The following is an 18,598-nucleotide window of genomic DNA, read 5'->3' on the forward strand; positions in this document are numbered from 1 at the left end:
TGCAGTTGCACATATTAACAATGTGTCCCCTTTCCTTGCTGAGTGGCCTTCTGTTGTATGGACGCCTCATTCTCGGAGTCCCCAGTCCCCAATGGAGGAGCATTTCAGTTTGTTTCCAGTTTAGGGTAATGATGAATACAAACTATGAATATTCTTCTGTAGGTTTTTTTTTTTTTTTTTTTTATAAATCTAGGCCTTCGTTTCCCTGGGGGTACAGACTTAGGATTGTGATCTTGTTACTGTCTTATCTGAGAGTGACTTGACTTTGCATGCATTCCTAAAGGATATTTCTTTCTTTTATTTATTTATTTATTTATTTATTTGACAGAGAGATCGCAAGTAGGCAGAGAGGCAGGCAGAGAGAGAGAGGGGGAAGCAGGCTCCCTGCTGAGCTGAGAGCCCAATTCGAGGCTCGATCCCTGGACCTTGAGATCATGACCTGAGCCAAAGGCAGAGACTTAACCCACTGAGCCACCCAGGTGCCCCCTTAAAGGATATTTCTGTTGTGAATAGCATTGACTCGAGAGTCTTTCCCTTTCAACAGGTTAGCAATGAGGTCCTGCTGCCTTCAGTCCTCCGTGGTTATCTGTCTTACTGACTTTTCTTTAGTTTTGGCTCTCCTCACCAATCCTCCTTTTACGGCAGTTTGTCCACAGGTGGTTGCCTTTTGTATTTTGACTAGAATTTCTAATTGTAATCGAAAGGAGAGATGGGCTCGCCCGGGCTTTTTCCATCCTGGCTGGCTCCAGAAGTCTCGATTCTCTGTGGACCACTGGGAAAAGATTTTGCAAAGAAATCATAGCTTGATGACAGAAACCAGGACACTTTTTTTTTTCTCTCTTTACCCAGAGCACTGGGTACTCATGATCCTAATGACTCATTCTCTGACCTCTGAGACGAACCATCCTTCAACCTGATGCAGGGGAGCAATCTTCTTCTCTCTGGAGTGCCTGGTCCCCTGTTCTTGGCTTGCTTGCAGCACACAGACCATCTTCCCTTGTCCCGGAAACAGTCGTGTGCCACTGCAGTGGAGCTCCTAGAAAGTGTAATGAAGGTTTAGAAGAAAGGAGAAGTAAGTTATTGGCTATAACCGCGCAAGTTGGGGAAATAGAAGCACTTCTTACTGGTACTATTACCAGTCTCTCTGTGAGCTTCATCTTGTCTCATCTTCTTTTTTGTCATCAGATAATTATAAAATTACATCAGTAATTTTATATGAAGCTTCTATAAATATGAACTTGGTGACAGGAAGGAATATGACAGGGATCAACAAACAGGACAGGAGATAGGGGAATGGGACATGAAATGAAGGCTAAGGAGGAAACGCAGAGCCGATCTCAGACGTCCGCTTCAGCAGGATTTTCCATCAAAACTGGAAATTGTATCTGTGGAGGTTGCCGTCCCTTTTCAGGTGTCACAGTGTCATTGCTGGCAATTCCATGAACGTTAGGACACCTGTTCTGTCTTTCAGTGGCTGATGATCCCTGTCGTTTCTCTGGTGATCTTAAGGATGGGGAGATTTGGGGGTAGGGAAGGGAGAGCACAAGGATTAAAATAACCCCCAGTTAGCCTGGTTGACTCACTCGGAACTAGAGCATACAGCGAGCCTTGGCCGCGCAGTTGGCCAATCACATTTCTGCATGGACAGCTTCCACCGGCGCACACGCCACTTGCAACCATGAGTGTGACTTTGTATGGTGTGACTTGGCTCTCACCGGAGACCGCGAAATGGTCTTTGCAGCAACTTTTCTTTTGATCTCCAACATACCGGAACGTTGAGAAAATAGGCTGGAGAATGAGGGACTCGTGCGTGGGACCTTCCTTCCTCTCCTTTCCTTTTCTCCTTTCTTTTTTCCTCTTTCCCTTTTCTGTCTTTGTCTGTCTGTCTTTCCTTTTCCGTCTCTAACCTTTCTGCATGTCTGTGCCTGTGAAGATGTGCTTTGTTTTGAGAAGGCAAATTATGCAATTGTTGCCACGCCCTGGGCACATACCCACAGAACTCCCAGGCTAGGCTTGTTTTCTCGGTCTCTTGAAGTCATCTAGCTGGGGAATGTTCCACGGGAAAGATGAGAAGTCCAGTAATGCCAGTTTGTTTCTCTCCGAGTAGCTTATCTTGCTAAACGCTATGCTTAATGAGGGGGGGGGGTCAGACGGGAGGAAGGGTGGGAACGAGAAAGGGCGGGGTGTTCCTGTGGGTCTTCCAACAGCTGTAAATGTTTGCAGTGCCGACAGCTGCCCTCAGCCTCTCTGTCTTCCCCCAAGACTAATGAGGTTGTGTTGGGATTTGGGGGGATGGGACAAACACCTGAAAATCTCTCCACATTCCCTAGCTCCTTCTTCCCATGTACAGTCTTGGCTGGTCTAGAAAGACTTCATAATGGTCTTATCTCAGTTTGTCCCCTAAAAAATACACTGTCTCTTCGGCGCCTGCTGACATCCTGACATGTCCTTTCAGGTTCTTGGGGGAATCTGATGACAAGTAAGGTCCCACAAAAACATAACATTCGCCATCCCAAGCATGGCGTAGTTCCCTAGTTTTTAGAATCATTGCCTTTGGAGAGAGCCTATCTCTCTGAAAAAGATAAACGAATGTTTTTATCTTTGTGTTGAATTTTGCTGCTTTATTTTTTATGGACGTAGCCTGAACTCTCCGCATTGGATGGGTCAGATGTCCAGATGAGTCAGAGCTGAAGGCTAAGACAATGGTTTAAAACAGCAGTGTCTTGACATTTTTTATATTCATTAATTCAGTTTTAAATACGAGACTTTTTGCCAGCACTCCGGAAGGGATTGAAGCTTCTTTAATGGGATTAAGAAACATCGCTAACTAACCTGAAGTCATTATAACACAGTCATTTTTCTGGTTCTAACCATGTCTCAGGATGTTTGTGACAGCAAGCCTGTCCCCTGATCCCTCCTTCAGAGCTGTGTTCCTGAGTCAGCAGTCTCCGATGTACCTGTAAGACAGAGTCCTCAAATGCTTTGGGATGCAGCTTGCCCCTGGTGCTGTCTTGACTAGGCACCGTGTTATCTGCCTCTCACCTCTTACTAGCGGCAAGTTCCATCTCCTCTAACTGTACCTCCTGATAGACTCAGTTTAACATTTCATCAACACCCGTATGCCCACGCGCTGATGACCAAGCCACATTTAGGGGTCAGCACACTCTTCCTGTAAAGAGCCAGATAGTAAATATTTTTTTACTTTATAGCACTTATGGTCCAAAACTTTCAGGGCAGCTTGTACAATCGAAGAGAAAAGTTCATCATAGCCCACTCAGAAAGATCTCTCCATTTTCTCGCAGTCACCTAAGCCACGAAAATACCCTGTCCCAACTCTCAGCACAAGCAGAAAATCTGCACGCTATAGCACCCTGCCCTCTCCAACAGGAAGGGGTAAGCAAAGATGCTTGTTATTCTTGGCACTCAGGACTTCATGCTGGAACTAATACCAAGAACTAGGCAGGCAGGAAAGAACTTAGGATAAAGAGACGCATTCATTCCACATAATGTGAAACGGTAGTAAAAGATTTACAGAAGTTTACGATAGCCGAAAATGCTGGATTATCAAAGTGCTAAGGCACACACACTTTTCCTGCCTAAAAGTTAAACAAAGGATGTAGTAAATGCCAGAAGAACTAAGTACACGTTAGAAGGCCGAGAGAGGGAGAATCATGATGGTTTTCAAAATTATTTTACAAAATGGGGAGAACAACCGCTTATCTAAATTTTATCAGGTGATGGTCTGTTTTTCAATGTTATTGGTAAAAAAGGCATGAGCTCGTGCTAGACTATATGTAGCTGAGGAGTTAGAAAGGAGTCTGTCTAGTCGGTGAAGACAGATAGTATGAGACCAGTAGAAACGAGGGAGGGTATCGGCCAAAGGCAGAGAGAGAAGACAAGAAGAAAGAGTTAGAGAAGTACTTTTAAATCAGATGGGAGGTTCCCTACCAATTAAACGGTGGTCACTCTAAGGACTGACCATACAGTCCATCTATCAGTCCTTAAACTTTACCAACCTGCTTTGTTTTCATCAGCTTCGGAAGCAGAGCAGCAGTCTGCAAACTACAGCAGACTGGGCCAGATACCTGTTGCCTGATGCCTGTTTTGCTAATAAAGTTTTATTGAGACACACCCATGCCCATTTGTCTATGTCTTGCCTGTGGCTGCTTTCTGTCTTCAGTGGCAGAGGTGAACAGTAACCAACAGTTAAGTCTTCTATCCTTTAAGTTTCCAGTTCAGGTTTGATTTGTAATATAGTATTTCATAGTTCATGTGAAAAGAACTATTGGTTGCAATCTCAGTTCATCAACATTTGTTATGTGAAATCTACCCATAACTTACATGAAGCAATTGACAGAAAAAGGCTATACTCGTCTTTCTATGTTGTTGTATGCGTTGTCCTAAATATTCGGTGGTCCTGTGTGTCTGACCATTTCCCTGTCCATGTCCCAGGTTGACTTAGCTACTCCATTCTGCCCATTACAGTATTTTCTTTCACCGAGTGTTGTTACATGAGAAATCTCCCTCTTGAGGTAAAAATTGGGAGATGCTTAGAAGGAACAGGAAGGAGCCTGCAGGAGTTAAAGCTTAACTTTTTCTTCATAAGCACAAGTGAGCAATGTCTGTCCTCCATGAGCACAAGGGAGGAAAAAACAGAGCTTTGTAAAGACCAAATTGTGTCAGACCAATTTAATTTCCTCCTATGATAGAGTGATGGTCAAAGATGATAAAGAAGAAGAAATAGATATTATCTGTATGGGCTCGAGAAAGGCTTTTGATTTCATCCAACATGACATCCTCATCAATAAATTAGGAAGGTCTGGTCCAGATCATGCCGCAGTTGGGCGAAAGCCCCTCTTGACAGAAAGGCTTTGCAGCAAGTGGGAGCTGTATGTCCTTCTGGGTTCAGTGCTGCCCCCGCCTTGGCATTCTGTTTGGAGGGGTACCATACTTGATAGGATGCCACCCAGAAGAGTTGTGAAAACAGACTCAACCAGACAATAAGTCAAAGCGGGGATAAGAGTATATCTTTAAAAGGGGTGAAAGCATACCCAAGAAAAAGGAAGGTTAAATTCATTGAACGTACAGCATGAGAACACTTGGGCTGGAGAAGGAAAGGAAATGCCACCGCCACCATTTCAGGACATGTAAGGATCTAGACTCCCCGAATTCTAGAGCTAAAGGGACCTTTCACATCCAACTGCCCATCTTCCTCATTTTGCAGAAGGCAGCCAGCCTGAGAGAGGAAGTGAGTGCTCGAGGCTACACAGCTGGTTAGTTGTAGGACTGAGACTAGAACGGCTGGTCTGTGTCCTTTTTACTTCAACCTGCACTGTTGGCTGATACACACACACACACACACACACATACGGGTTCGTGGGGCATTTTTTATACTTCCTATCGCTCACCCATTTCAAACCTACAGTTCTATGATTTTTTCAGTAAATGTGCCAAGTTGTGCAACCATCCCCATAAATCAACTTGAGAACATTTCCAGCACCCCACTGAGTCCCCTGGTGGCATTAAGGGTTAGATCCTGCCACCAGCTTTCTTCCAGCCCAAGGCAACCACAGCAGGGTTGTAAGTCCTTTGGTGTGATTCGAGACCTGGTCTAGAAGAGAGACTTTCGGTCTCTGTGGATTTGCCTTTTCCAGACGTTTCATGTAATGGAATCGTACAGTAGATGGTCTCCTGTGTCTGGATTCTGACTACTTTGCCTAAAGTTTTTACCGTTCACCCATGCTGTACATGTATAGGTGATCTGTCCTCTTTACTTGCCAAAAAGTATTCTGTTATATGGACACATTGTATTTTTTTTTAAGATTTTATTTTATATTTGACAGAGAAAGAGATCACAAGTAGGCAAAGAAGCAGAGCAGAGAGCAGGGAGAGGGTGGGGAAGCAGGCTCCCTGCTGAGCAGAAAGCCCAATGCAGAGCTCAATCCCAAGACGCTGGGATCATGACCTGAGCCGAAGGCAGAGGCTTAACCCGCTGAGCCACCCAGGCACCCTGACATGTTGTGTTTTATTTATGCACCAGGTGGTGGACATTCAGGTTGTTTCTAACTTGAGGCCTTTATGAGGAATGTGGCTACTAGCGTTCATGTTTCTCTCTTTACTTTTTTATATTCAGTAACTTTCCCCCTTCACATCCATCAGATGTGTCCTCTTCCCCTACTCTTTTTCCATCCTCATATGGACAGTAGAGTTCCCCCAGTTGGCAACCCAAGATGTTATTAATGTTCTAATAAATAGCCTCGGGGGATTCGATGGTCCAGAGAAGAAAAGGTTTGTTAATCTAATAAGAGTCTTTTATTCCAAGATGGCTTATGAGAAACTATTAGCCAAATGCCCTCCATCTTCATAGGAAATAAGTGAGAGGAATTGAATTTAAACCTCAGGGAAAACCACTTCAGCTGGGCACGAGGAGGCTTGTTTTATGTGGCAGTGGTTGCTATCAAGTTAATTTGCAATATTATAAAAACAAAACCCATGTAATGTCCTCCGAGAGCAGCTCCTGTGAATGGGTTTACATCTGTCTGAGGCCTGATGGCCTTGTGATCCCCTAAAAGGAGGACAGTCCTCTTGGGGTGCTTTCTTCTGTGTGCTGAAGGAAGACATTTGGCCTTTGGTGTTCACAGAGGCCATTTCATTGTGCCCAGGAGACCAGATATTGGAGTCATTGTGTCATAAAACGAGTGGTTGGAGAGTTTTACACAAACCACAGGGTGTGGTGGAAGGACACATTGCTCCCGTGCCCTGAACAGAGCAAGGTCTCCCAGCTGCTGCTCCTTCCCTAACGATAGCTACTACAAGAGTGGTTGTTCAGTTCTAGAAATTCTACAGCTTACAGTGTAATTTCACATCTTCTCTCCTTTTGACTTTACATTCGAGCCTAGACAGCTCCCACTGAGAGACCGACCATCACGCGGCCGTTAGTTCAAAGCCCTTTCCAGCCCAAGTCTGTTCTGCAGATCTGCCCCTCTCTGCTCTTGAGCCCAGAATGGACCGTCATCACGTTGCAGTGTTTCTTAAAGACCACACATCCTTTAGCTCCTCTGCATTTTTGCTGTGCTCTCCCTTCACATCCCTTGTTTGTTCAGAAAGCTCTGGCTTGGCTCATAATCAGGACTGCACGTTATCTCTTGTGTAGGTCAGTGTTCTCCTTGGCAGAATTCATCACTCCTTTTTTGGGTACCCACAGTCCTGGATAATAGAGCACACCACTTATCCTCAGTAGCTCATCTTCCCTGACTCTTTCTTTCCTTATCACAAATACTTTGTCTTTCAGTGGAATTCTGTGAAACTTAAATACCGAAGAATACTATATACAAATGTAATAGTTTGGTATTAATAGAAATGTGGGAGACTCCTGGGTCGCTCAGTCAGTTAAGTGTCTGCCTTTGGCTTAGGTCGTGATCCCAGAGTCCTGGGATCGAGTCCCACATCAGGCTCCTTGCTCAGTGGGGAGCCTGCTTCTCCCTCTCCCTAGTGCTCCCCCTGCTTGTGTTCTTTCTCCCTCTCTCTCTGACAAGTGGATGGATAAAATCTTTTTAAAAAAATAGTAGAAATGTGAATATAGATATTAGGTTATAATTACAACTAGTTTTTGGTGGGTGTTCCCAACCCTTGAGCACAGCAACCCTAATAATGTATTTGCCTTCATCTCCTAAACACTGAATCCAAGTCCTCATACTTAACAAGTGAGATTGAGTTAGTGTGAAGTGGGCATAATGAGATATTACCACCTCGTACACATTAGGATGGCCAGTCAGGAAGGGAGGGAGGGGTGAGAGGAAGGAAGGAAGGAAGGAAGGGCTGTTGGCTGGGCTGTAGAGAAATTGGAACCCCTGTGCACTATTCGTAGGAATATATAATATCTACTGTGGAAAACAGTATGGTGGTTCTTCAAAAACTTAAAAACCAAATTACTCTATATGATCTGAGAGTTCTGGTAGAAGCAACCCAAGCATCCACCAATAGACAAGTGGATAAACCAAATGTTTCTTATACATACAGTGGAATATTGTTTAGCTCTGAAAAAGGAAATAAATCCCGACACCTGCTATAACATGGATGGACCCAGAACACATTACATTAGGTGAAAGAAGCGCATCATAAAGGGACAAATCCTATGTGCTTCCACTGATGTGAGGTCCCTAGAGCAGTCAGATTCATAGAGTCAGAAAGTAGAACGGGGCTTGCCAGGTCCTAGCAGGAGGAGGGAACAGGGAGTTCCTGTTTAATGGCGACAGAGCTTCAGTTGGGAAGACGAAAAAGCTTCTGGGGATGGACAGTGGTGACAGTTGCACAATGATATGAATGTACCTAATGCCACTCAACTGAACTCTTACAGTTAGGGCGGTGAATTTCCACGTTACGTGTACTTCACCACAGCTCCTAGACATTTCATTTATTTATTTATTTATTTATTTGTAAAAATCATTTATTTATTTATTTGACAGAAGAAATCACAAGTAGGCAGAGAGGCAGGCAGAGAGAGAGAAAGGGAAGAAGGCTCCCTCCTGAGCAGAGAGCCAGACATGGCGCTCGATCCCAGGACCCTAGGATCATGACCTGAGCCAAAGGCAGAGGCTTGAACCCACTAAACCACCCAGGTGCCCCTGTTTCTAGACATTTAAATTCAAAACATTTAAATTTTTAAAAACAAGACACAGAGAAGTCTCTACTGGTTGGTTCCATTTGTTCAGGGCACGGCAATCAGTTGATGGTGTTTGATGTTGAGATAATGGTTACCCTGGGGAAGGAAGAGTAACTAGAAAGCAGGAGGAGGTTCTAGCGTATGGCCATATTCTATCTTTTGATCTGGCTGTTATCACATAGGTGTGTATGGTATGTGAACTTCTCTGAGCTCTCCAGTTGTGACTTGTAAGGTTTTCTATGTGTCTGTTATACTCCAAAAATAATTCCAGAAATGGAGATCCTTAGAGCCACAGCAGACTATAGAGTCAGACTCTGTGAGGCTGGGACCGGGGGACCCTGCATCTTAAAACCTTCCCTTCCAGGTTTTTCTTAAGAGCATTGGATTTGGAGAATCTTCACTAAAAGAAAGGGATCGGAGAAACAGCCTCCAATGCCCAAGAACCCCATTCTGCACTAATAATAAATATTCCTTAGAAAAGAAATTCTTGATATCTTGGAGTCGCTTAGCTTCCCCAGTTGGGAAAACACCTATCATCTTTTCAGGTGCTGAGAAATCAGTGATGTAGAGAAAGGTGTGAATGTGTATTTTAATATATTACATTTAAAATAGTATTTCTTATAATTTGTCATACGCACAATGACTCGCGAATATTTTGAGGCCCTCTAAAAACAGGCAGGTGCTAGGACCTAATGGAAGTCAGGCTTTCAGTAGGAGGGGAGACAGCACTATGGGGTGTGGTCCCCTGGAAGCAGGTACAGAAAAGCCAGTTCTTCCACCTGGAAGCTAATGAGACTCCATTTCAACTCTCTCCACACCACCTCCGAGACACCAGCAGCTTTCACACTTGCTTGTCAAACCAAAAGCATGTTTCTTGCAAAGGCTTTATTGGAAGGGGCCGATCGAGGTCTTGGGGAAGCTCTCGGAGGCCTTCTTAGAGGAGGTGGTCAGAGAAGAGGAGGAGGAGGAGGAGGAGGAAATATCGGAGGGATAGTTGGAGGAATCGTGAATTTCATCAGCGAGGCCGCAGCAGCTCAGTACACCCCAGAACCGCCTCCCACTCAGCAGCATTTCACGACCGTGGAGGCCAATGAAAGTGAGGAAGTTCGTCGGTTTCGACAGCAGTTTGCCCAGCTGGCGGGACCGGACATGGAGGTGGGTGCCACCGACCTAATGAATATTCTCAACAAAGTCCTTTCCAAGCACAAGGACCTGAAGACCGACGGCTTTAGCCTTGACACCTGCCGGAGCATCGTGTCCGTGATGGACAGTGACACAACCGGCAAGCTGGGTTTCGAAGAATTTAAATACCTCTGGAACAACATCAAGAAGTGGCAGTGTGTTTATAGGCAGTATGACAGGGACCGCTCTGGGTTCCTGGGACGTTCCCAGCTGCGTGAGGCCCTGCAGGCAGCGGGTTTCCAGCTAAATGAGCAGCTTTACCAAATGATCGTCCGCCGCTATGCCGATGAGGACGGCAGCATGGATTTCAACAACTTCATCAGCTGCCTGGTCCGCCTGGATGCCATGTTCCGTGCCTTCAGATCCCTGGATAGGGATGCAGACGGTCTGGTTCAAGTGTCGCTCCAAGACTGGCTGCAACTGACCATGTATTCCTGAAGCCGGCCCCTCCCCGAGGACGGGACTCCTGACAGCCTCGCCCTCCCGTCCCCACAGCGGCTGATGCCCTGTCCCAGAGTTGTCATTTCCTGCGAGCTCATATATCTCCCTGCATGCTTCTGAACTGGGACTGCCCCTTGGTGCTCAATTAAAATAGTTTTTTTTTTTTTTTTTTAATGAGAAATGTTCTGAGTGGTTTGTATGTCAGCTCTGTGAGATACTGGATGTGTAGGGATGTATGTATGGGGTTGGGGGGCGTGGGGCATAGCCCCCTTGGAATAGATTTTGATAGGGCATTGCTTATTTGGTGAGCGAATTCCAAGGAGCAGGAAACTTGTTGTCATTGAGAATGAAATCTTGAAAAAAGAAAACCCTGGAGTAAATCAAGAAAGCCCTCAAGAGATCTATTTTTCCCTTTAAAAAAGGTGAGGAGGAGTGAAGTTCAGAATCTGTTTTTCTCTTAATTTCACATCTGGTCTTTCCATTATGAAAAAAAGAGAGAGAAAAAAAGAGAAAGAAAAAGTGTTTTCCTGGAAGCCTATTTAACTGTATAGAAACAGGTTCAGAAATGAGAAAAGAAGCAGTTTCACGTAAGGGAAGTATATATAAGTTTTTAACAATAGAGCGACTGTCTGAAATTCCAGAATTCTTTAGTCCTGTTTCTCTAGTAAAATAAGCACGCAGCAAATTTGTTTTGTTTTGATGTATTTGTAAAGAGGGTCAGGGCATCGGGGAAGGAAGGGTGGACCCATAGCCCAATATGTCAGTCTCAATCATTCTTCCACGCGCTTCATACAAAATCGGGCTTGCCCAACACATGTTGGCCTGCTCCTGTCGTGTCTTGCCCTGCCTCAGAGCTAGGAATGTTTTGTTGTTGTTCCTTTTGCGAAACTGTGGACAGAAGAAACATAAGTGAAGGAGCAAAAATAGGTGTTGGGGGGAGCATAGAGTGATCAGTTATTTGGTATATAAAGGAATATAAAGATGTTTAAGTACTGCTGAGTGTCACAGGGGTTCTCAGTCCGGACCATGATTCAGAATCACAGGGAGAGCTCTTGAGGAATACTGACGGCTGAGTCCCACTCCGGATGCATTGAAGAACAATCTTTCAAGGTGGGGCTTGGAGACAAGTATTTTTAAAGCCACCGGGTGATTCCAGTAAGCAGCCAAGGTCACCAGCCTGGGCAGTCGTCCCTTGCTTGTGTATGTATGGCCCTTGGTTTGGCTCTGTCATTTTGATTCAGGCGGTGATGATGGGGCGGGCAGAATCCAGAATGCCCAGCTAGGCAAGTAGACAGAACCACGGCGGCTGTGTATGCAAGGACTCAGTAACCCTCCCCTCTCCCCACCCCACCCCTGCCCTGCTATTGAATTGGTTCCCACCACTCCCGCTTCTTTGGCCCTCAGTGCATTCCCTCCCTCTCCAAAGGCTAGTTTAGAGGGTCCTCCTGAGTTTGAAGATCAATTCTTCCTTCCTCTTTTGACCCATTTCAAGGAAAGTTTTAACTCTGGAACTGATGTCATTCTCCTGTTAACAGTCCGCAGCGGCAGGTGAGAAATCCCCAGGGCCAGTTGGGAGAGGTTGGCTTTCGGTCTCCGTGCTCACCATCGTCACCATCGTCACTCTCATGGGATATTTATACAACACTATGTGCGTATCCTTCTGCGCAGAGTCAGGCCCAGGGACCGCGTCTGCCTTCCGCGAGGGACCTGTATGTGTAAGCTCGCTCCAGTGGGCTGCCCAGCCAGCTCTGCTCATACCAGAAGGAGGCTGCTGCCAACATCCACACGTATTGATTTCAGGATCCCCATGTTAGAATCAGCCCATTCATATGTCAGGCGCGAGCATAGGCATCTAGCCAAGAAAGGGGAGAGCTGCCAAGGTGCCTTTTAAGGCCTCAGAACATTAGGTTTATTATTTAACCTTTCCACATGATGGCTGCAGAAAGGGCAACTGAGCCTTACCCTGGTGGTCCTCAGTTATTTCTAAATATTTTATGAAAGTTAAGGCAGTTGCGTCGTGCTGGGGGGTGGTAGTAAGTATTTTTCGTGCTCCTCGGGTCAGGGGATTTTCTGCTCTTACAATTCCCTTCTTGCCCACCCAGGGCAAAAACATCCTGAAGTCACCTCCATGTCCCTTCTGTTTTCTTCTGGATTTGTATAACGTTTGTATGGGTCACCCCAGACATTAGAGAAAATGCTAGAAAATCCAGTCTAAACTCCAGACTTTGTCAAGTACTCAAAACTTTGGCATTGCCGAGAACCGAGAGCCTGATGAGTAATTGAACTTCTTAGTATGTTTTTTTTTTTTTGATGAACATTTTTTAAAATTTATTTATTTTCAGCATAGCAGTATCAGTATCATTATTTTTTTACCACACCCAGTGCTCCATGCAATCTGTGCCCTCTATAATACCCACCACCTGGTACCCCGACCTCCTACCCCCCCGCCACTTCAAACACCTCAGATTGTTTTTCAGAGTCCATAGTCTCTGTCTGATAGCCATTTGTATGTCTTTTTTTTTTAATTAATTTATTTATTTTCAGAAAAACAGTATTCATTGTTTTTCGCACCACACCCAGTGCTCCATGCAATCTGTGCCCTCTATAATACCCACAACCTGGTACCCCGACCTCCCACCCGCCGCCCCTTCAAACCCCTCAGATTGTTAGGGGAGGTGAATCATGAGAGACTATGGACTCTGAACTTCTTAGTTTTTATCCAGTAGTTGACATTTTCAAGATAAGGGGGAAGAGTATTTACCTGATGATTTTTTTTTTTTAATTTTGTCATTTCTACATGGAAGCCTCCTTATAGGCTGAGACAAGGGTCTTTGATTCGTATCATTCCATCCCATGATCTTTGAGTTTCTAACATGAAGCAATACCATCGATGTAGTAAGTTGAAAATAATACTCAGCGATTTTAAAAAGCATGTGAAGTTGCACAGTCTCCATCTTTTAAATTTCAAAATACCCCATATGATTTCGAAAAACACCTTTATCTTAATGTGATCCACAGGATTCTGTAACCTGTAACAGCAGGAAAAAGAACGTAGGTCTGTACTTAACGCACGTATGCTGTGTACCTAAGAAAAGCAGATCTCCAAGAATATTCTAAATGTGTACATCATCTTAAAGGTCACATTTTAAATGTCTTGAGAAGTGGTGCATGTGTTTTTCAGAACTGCTTTTTTTTTTTTTTTTAAGCCAGAGATTTCATCAGTAATATTGCACAGCTAACCTATGCTGGGGCCTTGAAAAAATATTCACGGATACACCTGCAGGGCCCTGATATTTAACACGTCTATTGATCTTGAGGTGCTTTTAGAATTACTTCTTAAAAGTGTCTGTGTTTAATGCTAAGTGGATTAAAGCAATTTAATTCTGAGAAAATTGGTAATGCAATTATGTATGTGGGTGGAAATACGCTCTTAATAAGCGTATTTGAGTAAACAGAATACCTCTTCCCAGACTCCTCTGGAAAACTGCAGAATTTACTGGATTTTGATAATAGTACTCTTTGGGATTTGTAGTCATCTTCAAAGACTCAAAGTTTTTTTCTGTTGGCTACTGCATAGTAGCTTCTGTTTTTAGGTGAACATCCCTGAATTGTTTTGATGGCATTGATTTTCTCTCCTTTGCAGGGATGATATCAATTATAACACACCAAAGACAAAATAGACCTATTCCTTGGGAGTTTACCATCTCTCAGTATATTCAGAACCGCATCCTTACGTGTTGCTGGACTTGGAAGCTTGTAAACTATATCCAGTTCAGTAAGAATGAAAATGTTGACTCAATCCAACTAGGAAAGGCCTCAAGGAATGGCTACCTGAGAATCAAACACAGGAACACCACCATTTGTTCCTTCTGAACCTTTAAATGGACCATGTCTGAGCACGTGGTCTGCCTTCCCACTGGTCTGAGAAGCCAGCATCGTGTGGTTATGGGGATAGCATGGTGCGGGGGCACTGGGAGATCACGGTGACCCCCAGCTTTCACTTCTGTGCTTTTCCAATCTGCTGACCACTAGGGAAGGCGTGGGCCCCACCATCTAGAGTTCCAGCCAGGCTCAATCATCCTTTCTCTTTGCAGTGACCCAAAACAAATCCGTAGTTGCTACTCAGGGCTGTCCTGGCTTCCAGATTAGGACAGATAATGGAGGGATTAGAGTCTCCTTCCAGAAAGCTGGGCTCCTCCTTTGAAATGTGGCCCTGCAATATTTTCAAGTCTAGATTTTTTTTTAAGTTTATGACTCTTCCTGAAAAGTTTAGTAGGTTTTTAAAGAAAAGAACCACAGATCTGAAGGATAATTTTTATCATGGAACTGATTTGAAATTAAAGGAGTGTGTTTTGTTGTGTACTTTTAAATTATCTGTTTTTGAATGGATTTTATTAAGCTACTTGCTTTAATTTGAATGATTTAGAGTCCAATTATCTAAATTTTCATTGGAGTTCATGGTAATAGCAAGTTTCGTGACCTCAAATAAAGCTTATGACTCATTCTTTTTATTTAAAGTCAATTAATTAACATATAGTGTACTATTAGTTTCAGAAGGAAAGTTTAGTCATCAGTAACATATAAGACCCAGTGCTCATTCTATCACGTGCCCTCCTTAATGCTCATCACCCAGTTACCCCCTCGCCCTCGCCCTCGCCCCCCAACCCCCATCAACCCTCAGTTTATTGCCTATAGTTGAGTCTTTTATGGTTTGTCCCCCTCTCTGATTTCATCTTACTTTATTTTTCCTTCCCTTCCTGTATGTTCATCTGTTTTGTTTCTTAAAGTCCACATACGAGGGGCGCCTGGGTGGCTCAGTGGGTTAAGCCGCTGCCTTCGGCTCAGGTCATGATCTCAGGGTCCTGGGATCGAGTCCTGCATCGGGCTCTCTGCTCAGCAGGGGGCCTGCTTCCCTTCCTCTCTCTCTGTGATCTCTTCCCTTCTTCTCTCCTACTGTGATCTCTCTCTGTCAAATAAATAAATAAAATCTTTAAAAAAAAAAGTCCACATACAAGTAAAATCACACAGTATTTGTCTTCCTCTAGCTGACATATTTCGTTTAGCATAGTTCCCTCTAGTTCCATCCACATCACTGCAAATGGTAAGATTCCATTTTTTGGATGGCTGAGTAATATTCCATTGTGTATGTGTATGTATGTATATATCCAATAATATTCCATTGTGTGGTATGTATATAAAGCTATACACACATGCAACATCTTCTTTATCCATTAATCTGTTGATGGACATCTGGGCTCTTCCCATAGTTTGTGGACATTGCTGCTATAAACATTGGAGCTCAGGTGCCCCTTCAGATCACTACGTTTGTATCCTTTGAATTAATACCTAGCAGTGCAATTGCTGGACCATAGGGCTCTCATTTTTTTTTTATTAGTTAAAATGAATTAGTTGAATGGATTATTTCTAAGATTCCTTCCAGTTCAAAGTTTTATTATTCTGAATTGGGGAACTTAACAATGTATTATTGTATTGATCCAATAATAAAATACCTGAGAATAATTTCCATGCTGCTTTTTCCCCTTCCCATTACTAAGATGAAAACTTACCTATAATTTCCCGTGGGATTGACAAGGGTCTGCTTTTTGTCAGTCAAAACCATTCAGAGATAAGACTGTTAATGAGTATTAGAGGTCCAGAATATTACCTTGTTTTGTGAATAGTGGTGCTATGAAGGGTTCTTTACACTTCTCTTTCTCCATCTGCAAAATGAGTCATGGTGCTTGACCTCTGTGTCAGTGGTATAGATGAAAATTGTACGTCTCACCATAGACAACATAAATTCAGAAAAGTATTTACAATCATACAATTATGATTGCGTCCTCGTTGTCCATTGACCATTCTTCTACTCCTTCTTCAGACCTTCCATTCAAGACTTCTGTGTTGCCTCATAGAGGAAGCCAATTGAGGAACTAGTGCGTCTATTGGGAGTAGTAGTGTCTGTGGTTCAGTGAGCTGCTGGGGCATCTCAGCCCTCGATGGTGTGTAAGGAAATGAATGACAGTGTCCCAAGAAGGAATGATGTTCTCCTAAAACTCCACCGCCTCTAAAGTTGCTGGGGTCATGAAAATGTAGCTATTGGCTGTGCTGGTGATCACCCTGTGAATACATTTGTCGAAACAGATGAACTGTACCCTGAAGATGGGTGCTTTTCATTGATGTGAATGATACTTTTTTTTTTTAATTATCTTCCTCCCCCACCCCCAAAAAAAGTGTTTCAAGAAAAGGAAGAGAGGCGCCTGGGTGGTTCGATGGGTTAAGCATATGACTCTTGATTTTGGCTCAAGTCATGATCTCAGGGTTGTGAGATCGATCCCTGCATTGGGCTCCATGCTTAGTGGGGAACCTGCTTGAGATCTCTCCCTCTCCCTCTGTCCCCACTTTGTGTGCTGTCTCTCTCTCTCTCTCTCTCTCTCTCTCATATAAATAAATATTTTTTTTTAAGGGGAAGGAGGGGGCACCTGGGTGGCTCAGTGGATTAAGGCCTCTGCCTTCAGCTCGGGTCACGATCCCAGGGTCCTGGGATCAAGCCCCGCATCGGGCTCTCTGCTCAGCAGGAAGTTTGCCTCCCCACCCACCCACCTGCCTCTCTGCCTACTTGTGGTCTCTCTCTCTCTCTCTCTCTCTTGTCAAATAAATAAATACAACTTTTAAAAAAAAGTTGGTGGTGGGGGGAGAAAAGGAAGAAAACAGCTCCTTTGTAGATAACCAGACAAAAATAGAAGTCAGTTGACCTGAGTTGTTTCAGGAATAAACCCTGTTCCTTAAGGCCCTTAAGGGAAATCTTTAAAATATCTTTGTTTCTAAGGTCTCCGGTCGGAAAGGGAAGTTAAATTGTTCCTCCTTTTAGTTCCCACCTGCCGTAAGATAAAGGAATAATATAAAAGCGACTCTTAATCTTTTGAGTCTTGGTTGCTTTGAGAAGCATGGCCAGAGCTTCAATTTTTCTTCCCTAAAAACATGTACACACCAAAACTACACACCTTGTCAGGGGCTTCATGGCCTCCCCTTTCCCCAGGCTCATCTGTGAAACCACAGTGAAGAACATTTGCCTTAGTTTTAAAGTGAACCCAACGTAGTGTGCTAAGCAGTGGAAACACGCCGCCACACAAAGAAACCAGTCCTTGCCCTGAAGGAACTCCTGATGGTGGAGATGCCGATCCTTAGTCACAGTTAAAGATTACGCTCTTATTGACGCCAAACATCATTTGTTCATCTGTCAAGTGCTGCGCTAGCTTTGTTGTTCCTAGTTGACACTTGATCTTGGAATTCATCACTTGAAGATTTGGCTGCCAAAAGGCTTCTGACACCTGGGATTATCATCACAGGGCTTGTGTGCAGGTCTCTTTCCTTCTCCCCACTTCGTCCTCAGGGTTCCTGTCTAGGGAGTGGTTCATGCGTAGGACACCCTGCTTTCGGTCAGCTTGACTTAGAATCATCAATGCCTTCTTCGTTGCAGTTGTGAAATACCTTCTGCGGTATATAGATAAGTTCAGGGTCTCCTGGGTCTAAATGCTTCTGTTCATTACTAAGCAGAAATATATCTTTCTTCCTTCTGAATTGGGAACAGGTGGACCCCTGGCTTGCTGTTTGCTCTCAGTGCAGAGTTTTTCCCAAGCAGGCTCAGAGCGTGATGACATTGAGCCGTGTGACATGCCTGGGTTTCACCTTTGGGGCTGTGATTAGTAGTAATTCAACTAGTGGGCCCGCTAATTGATTTCTCCCCTCCTTCCACAGAATCATGACGGCAGTATCGACTTCCGCGAGTACGTGATCGGCCTGGCTGTCTTGTGCCACCCTGCCAACACAGAGGACATCATTCAGGTGGCATTTAAGGTATTGTCAACCCCCCCTGAAAGCCTCTCGGTCTGCCTCATGAACAAGCGTTGACGCGAAGCATATTCTTTGAAAATTAGTGAAATCTGATAGTCGAGTTTATAGATCCACTGTGCCGTGTACACGGGAGTAATGTGATGACGACCGTAGCTCCCAAGAATAAAGAAAACACAGCATAGGGAAAGCATCAAGGGAAGGCATTGAGACTGGAGAGCAGGTGATTTCACAAATTAGCTTTTAAAATGATTTCTGTCCAGCCTCTCCATTTTGGAGCCCCAAAGTTCAGTTTATAAATAAATACCACCTGTCACCAGCCAGCCTAATTCACCATCTGGAAAGTTCCCATCTATCCTGATTTTCTCACTCTGTGTGCCAGAGATATTTTAAGTGCTCTTTTCCAGGTGGAGTTGATGGTGTGGTGATGGGGTCCCATGAGCTTCCTAATACACGTCCCGGGTC

At 44.2% G+C, this 18,598-nt stretch overlaps 2 protein-coding genes across 2 annotated transcripts in view; both read left to right on the plus strand.

The window, feature by feature from the left end:
• The window catches only part of LPCAT2 (lysophosphatidylcholine acyltransferase 2), a 67,548-nt gene that overhangs the window by 39,070 nt on the left and 9,880 nt on the right, over positions 1 to 18,598 (plus strand). The window contains exon 12 of the mRNA XM_004744201.3: positions 18,041 to 18,139. Within this exon, the coding sequence (XP_004744258.1) occupies positions 18,041 to 18,139 (99 nt within the window). The remainder of the gene's footprint in view (positions 1 to 18,040; positions 18,140 to 18,598) is intronic.
• On the plus strand, positions 8,614 to 12,650 carry CAPNS2 (calpain small subunit 2). The gene has a single exon (XM_004744200.3). It carries the CDS (start codon positions 9,452 to 9,454, stop codon positions 10,280 to 10,282), a length of 831 nt encoding a protein of 276 aa, XP_004744257.1. The 5' UTR covers positions 8,614 to 9,451; the 3' UTR covers positions 10,283 to 12,650.

This window comes from Mustela putorius, unplaced genomic scaffold (genome assembly GCF_011764305.1).
Source record: "Mustela putorius furo isolate JIRA1106 unplaced genomic scaffold, ASM1176430v1.1 tig00000174_pilon_pilon_pilon, whole genome shotgun sequence".
Lineage (NCBI taxonomy): Eukaryota > Metazoa > Chordata > Mammalia > Carnivora > Mustelidae > Mustela > Mustela putorius.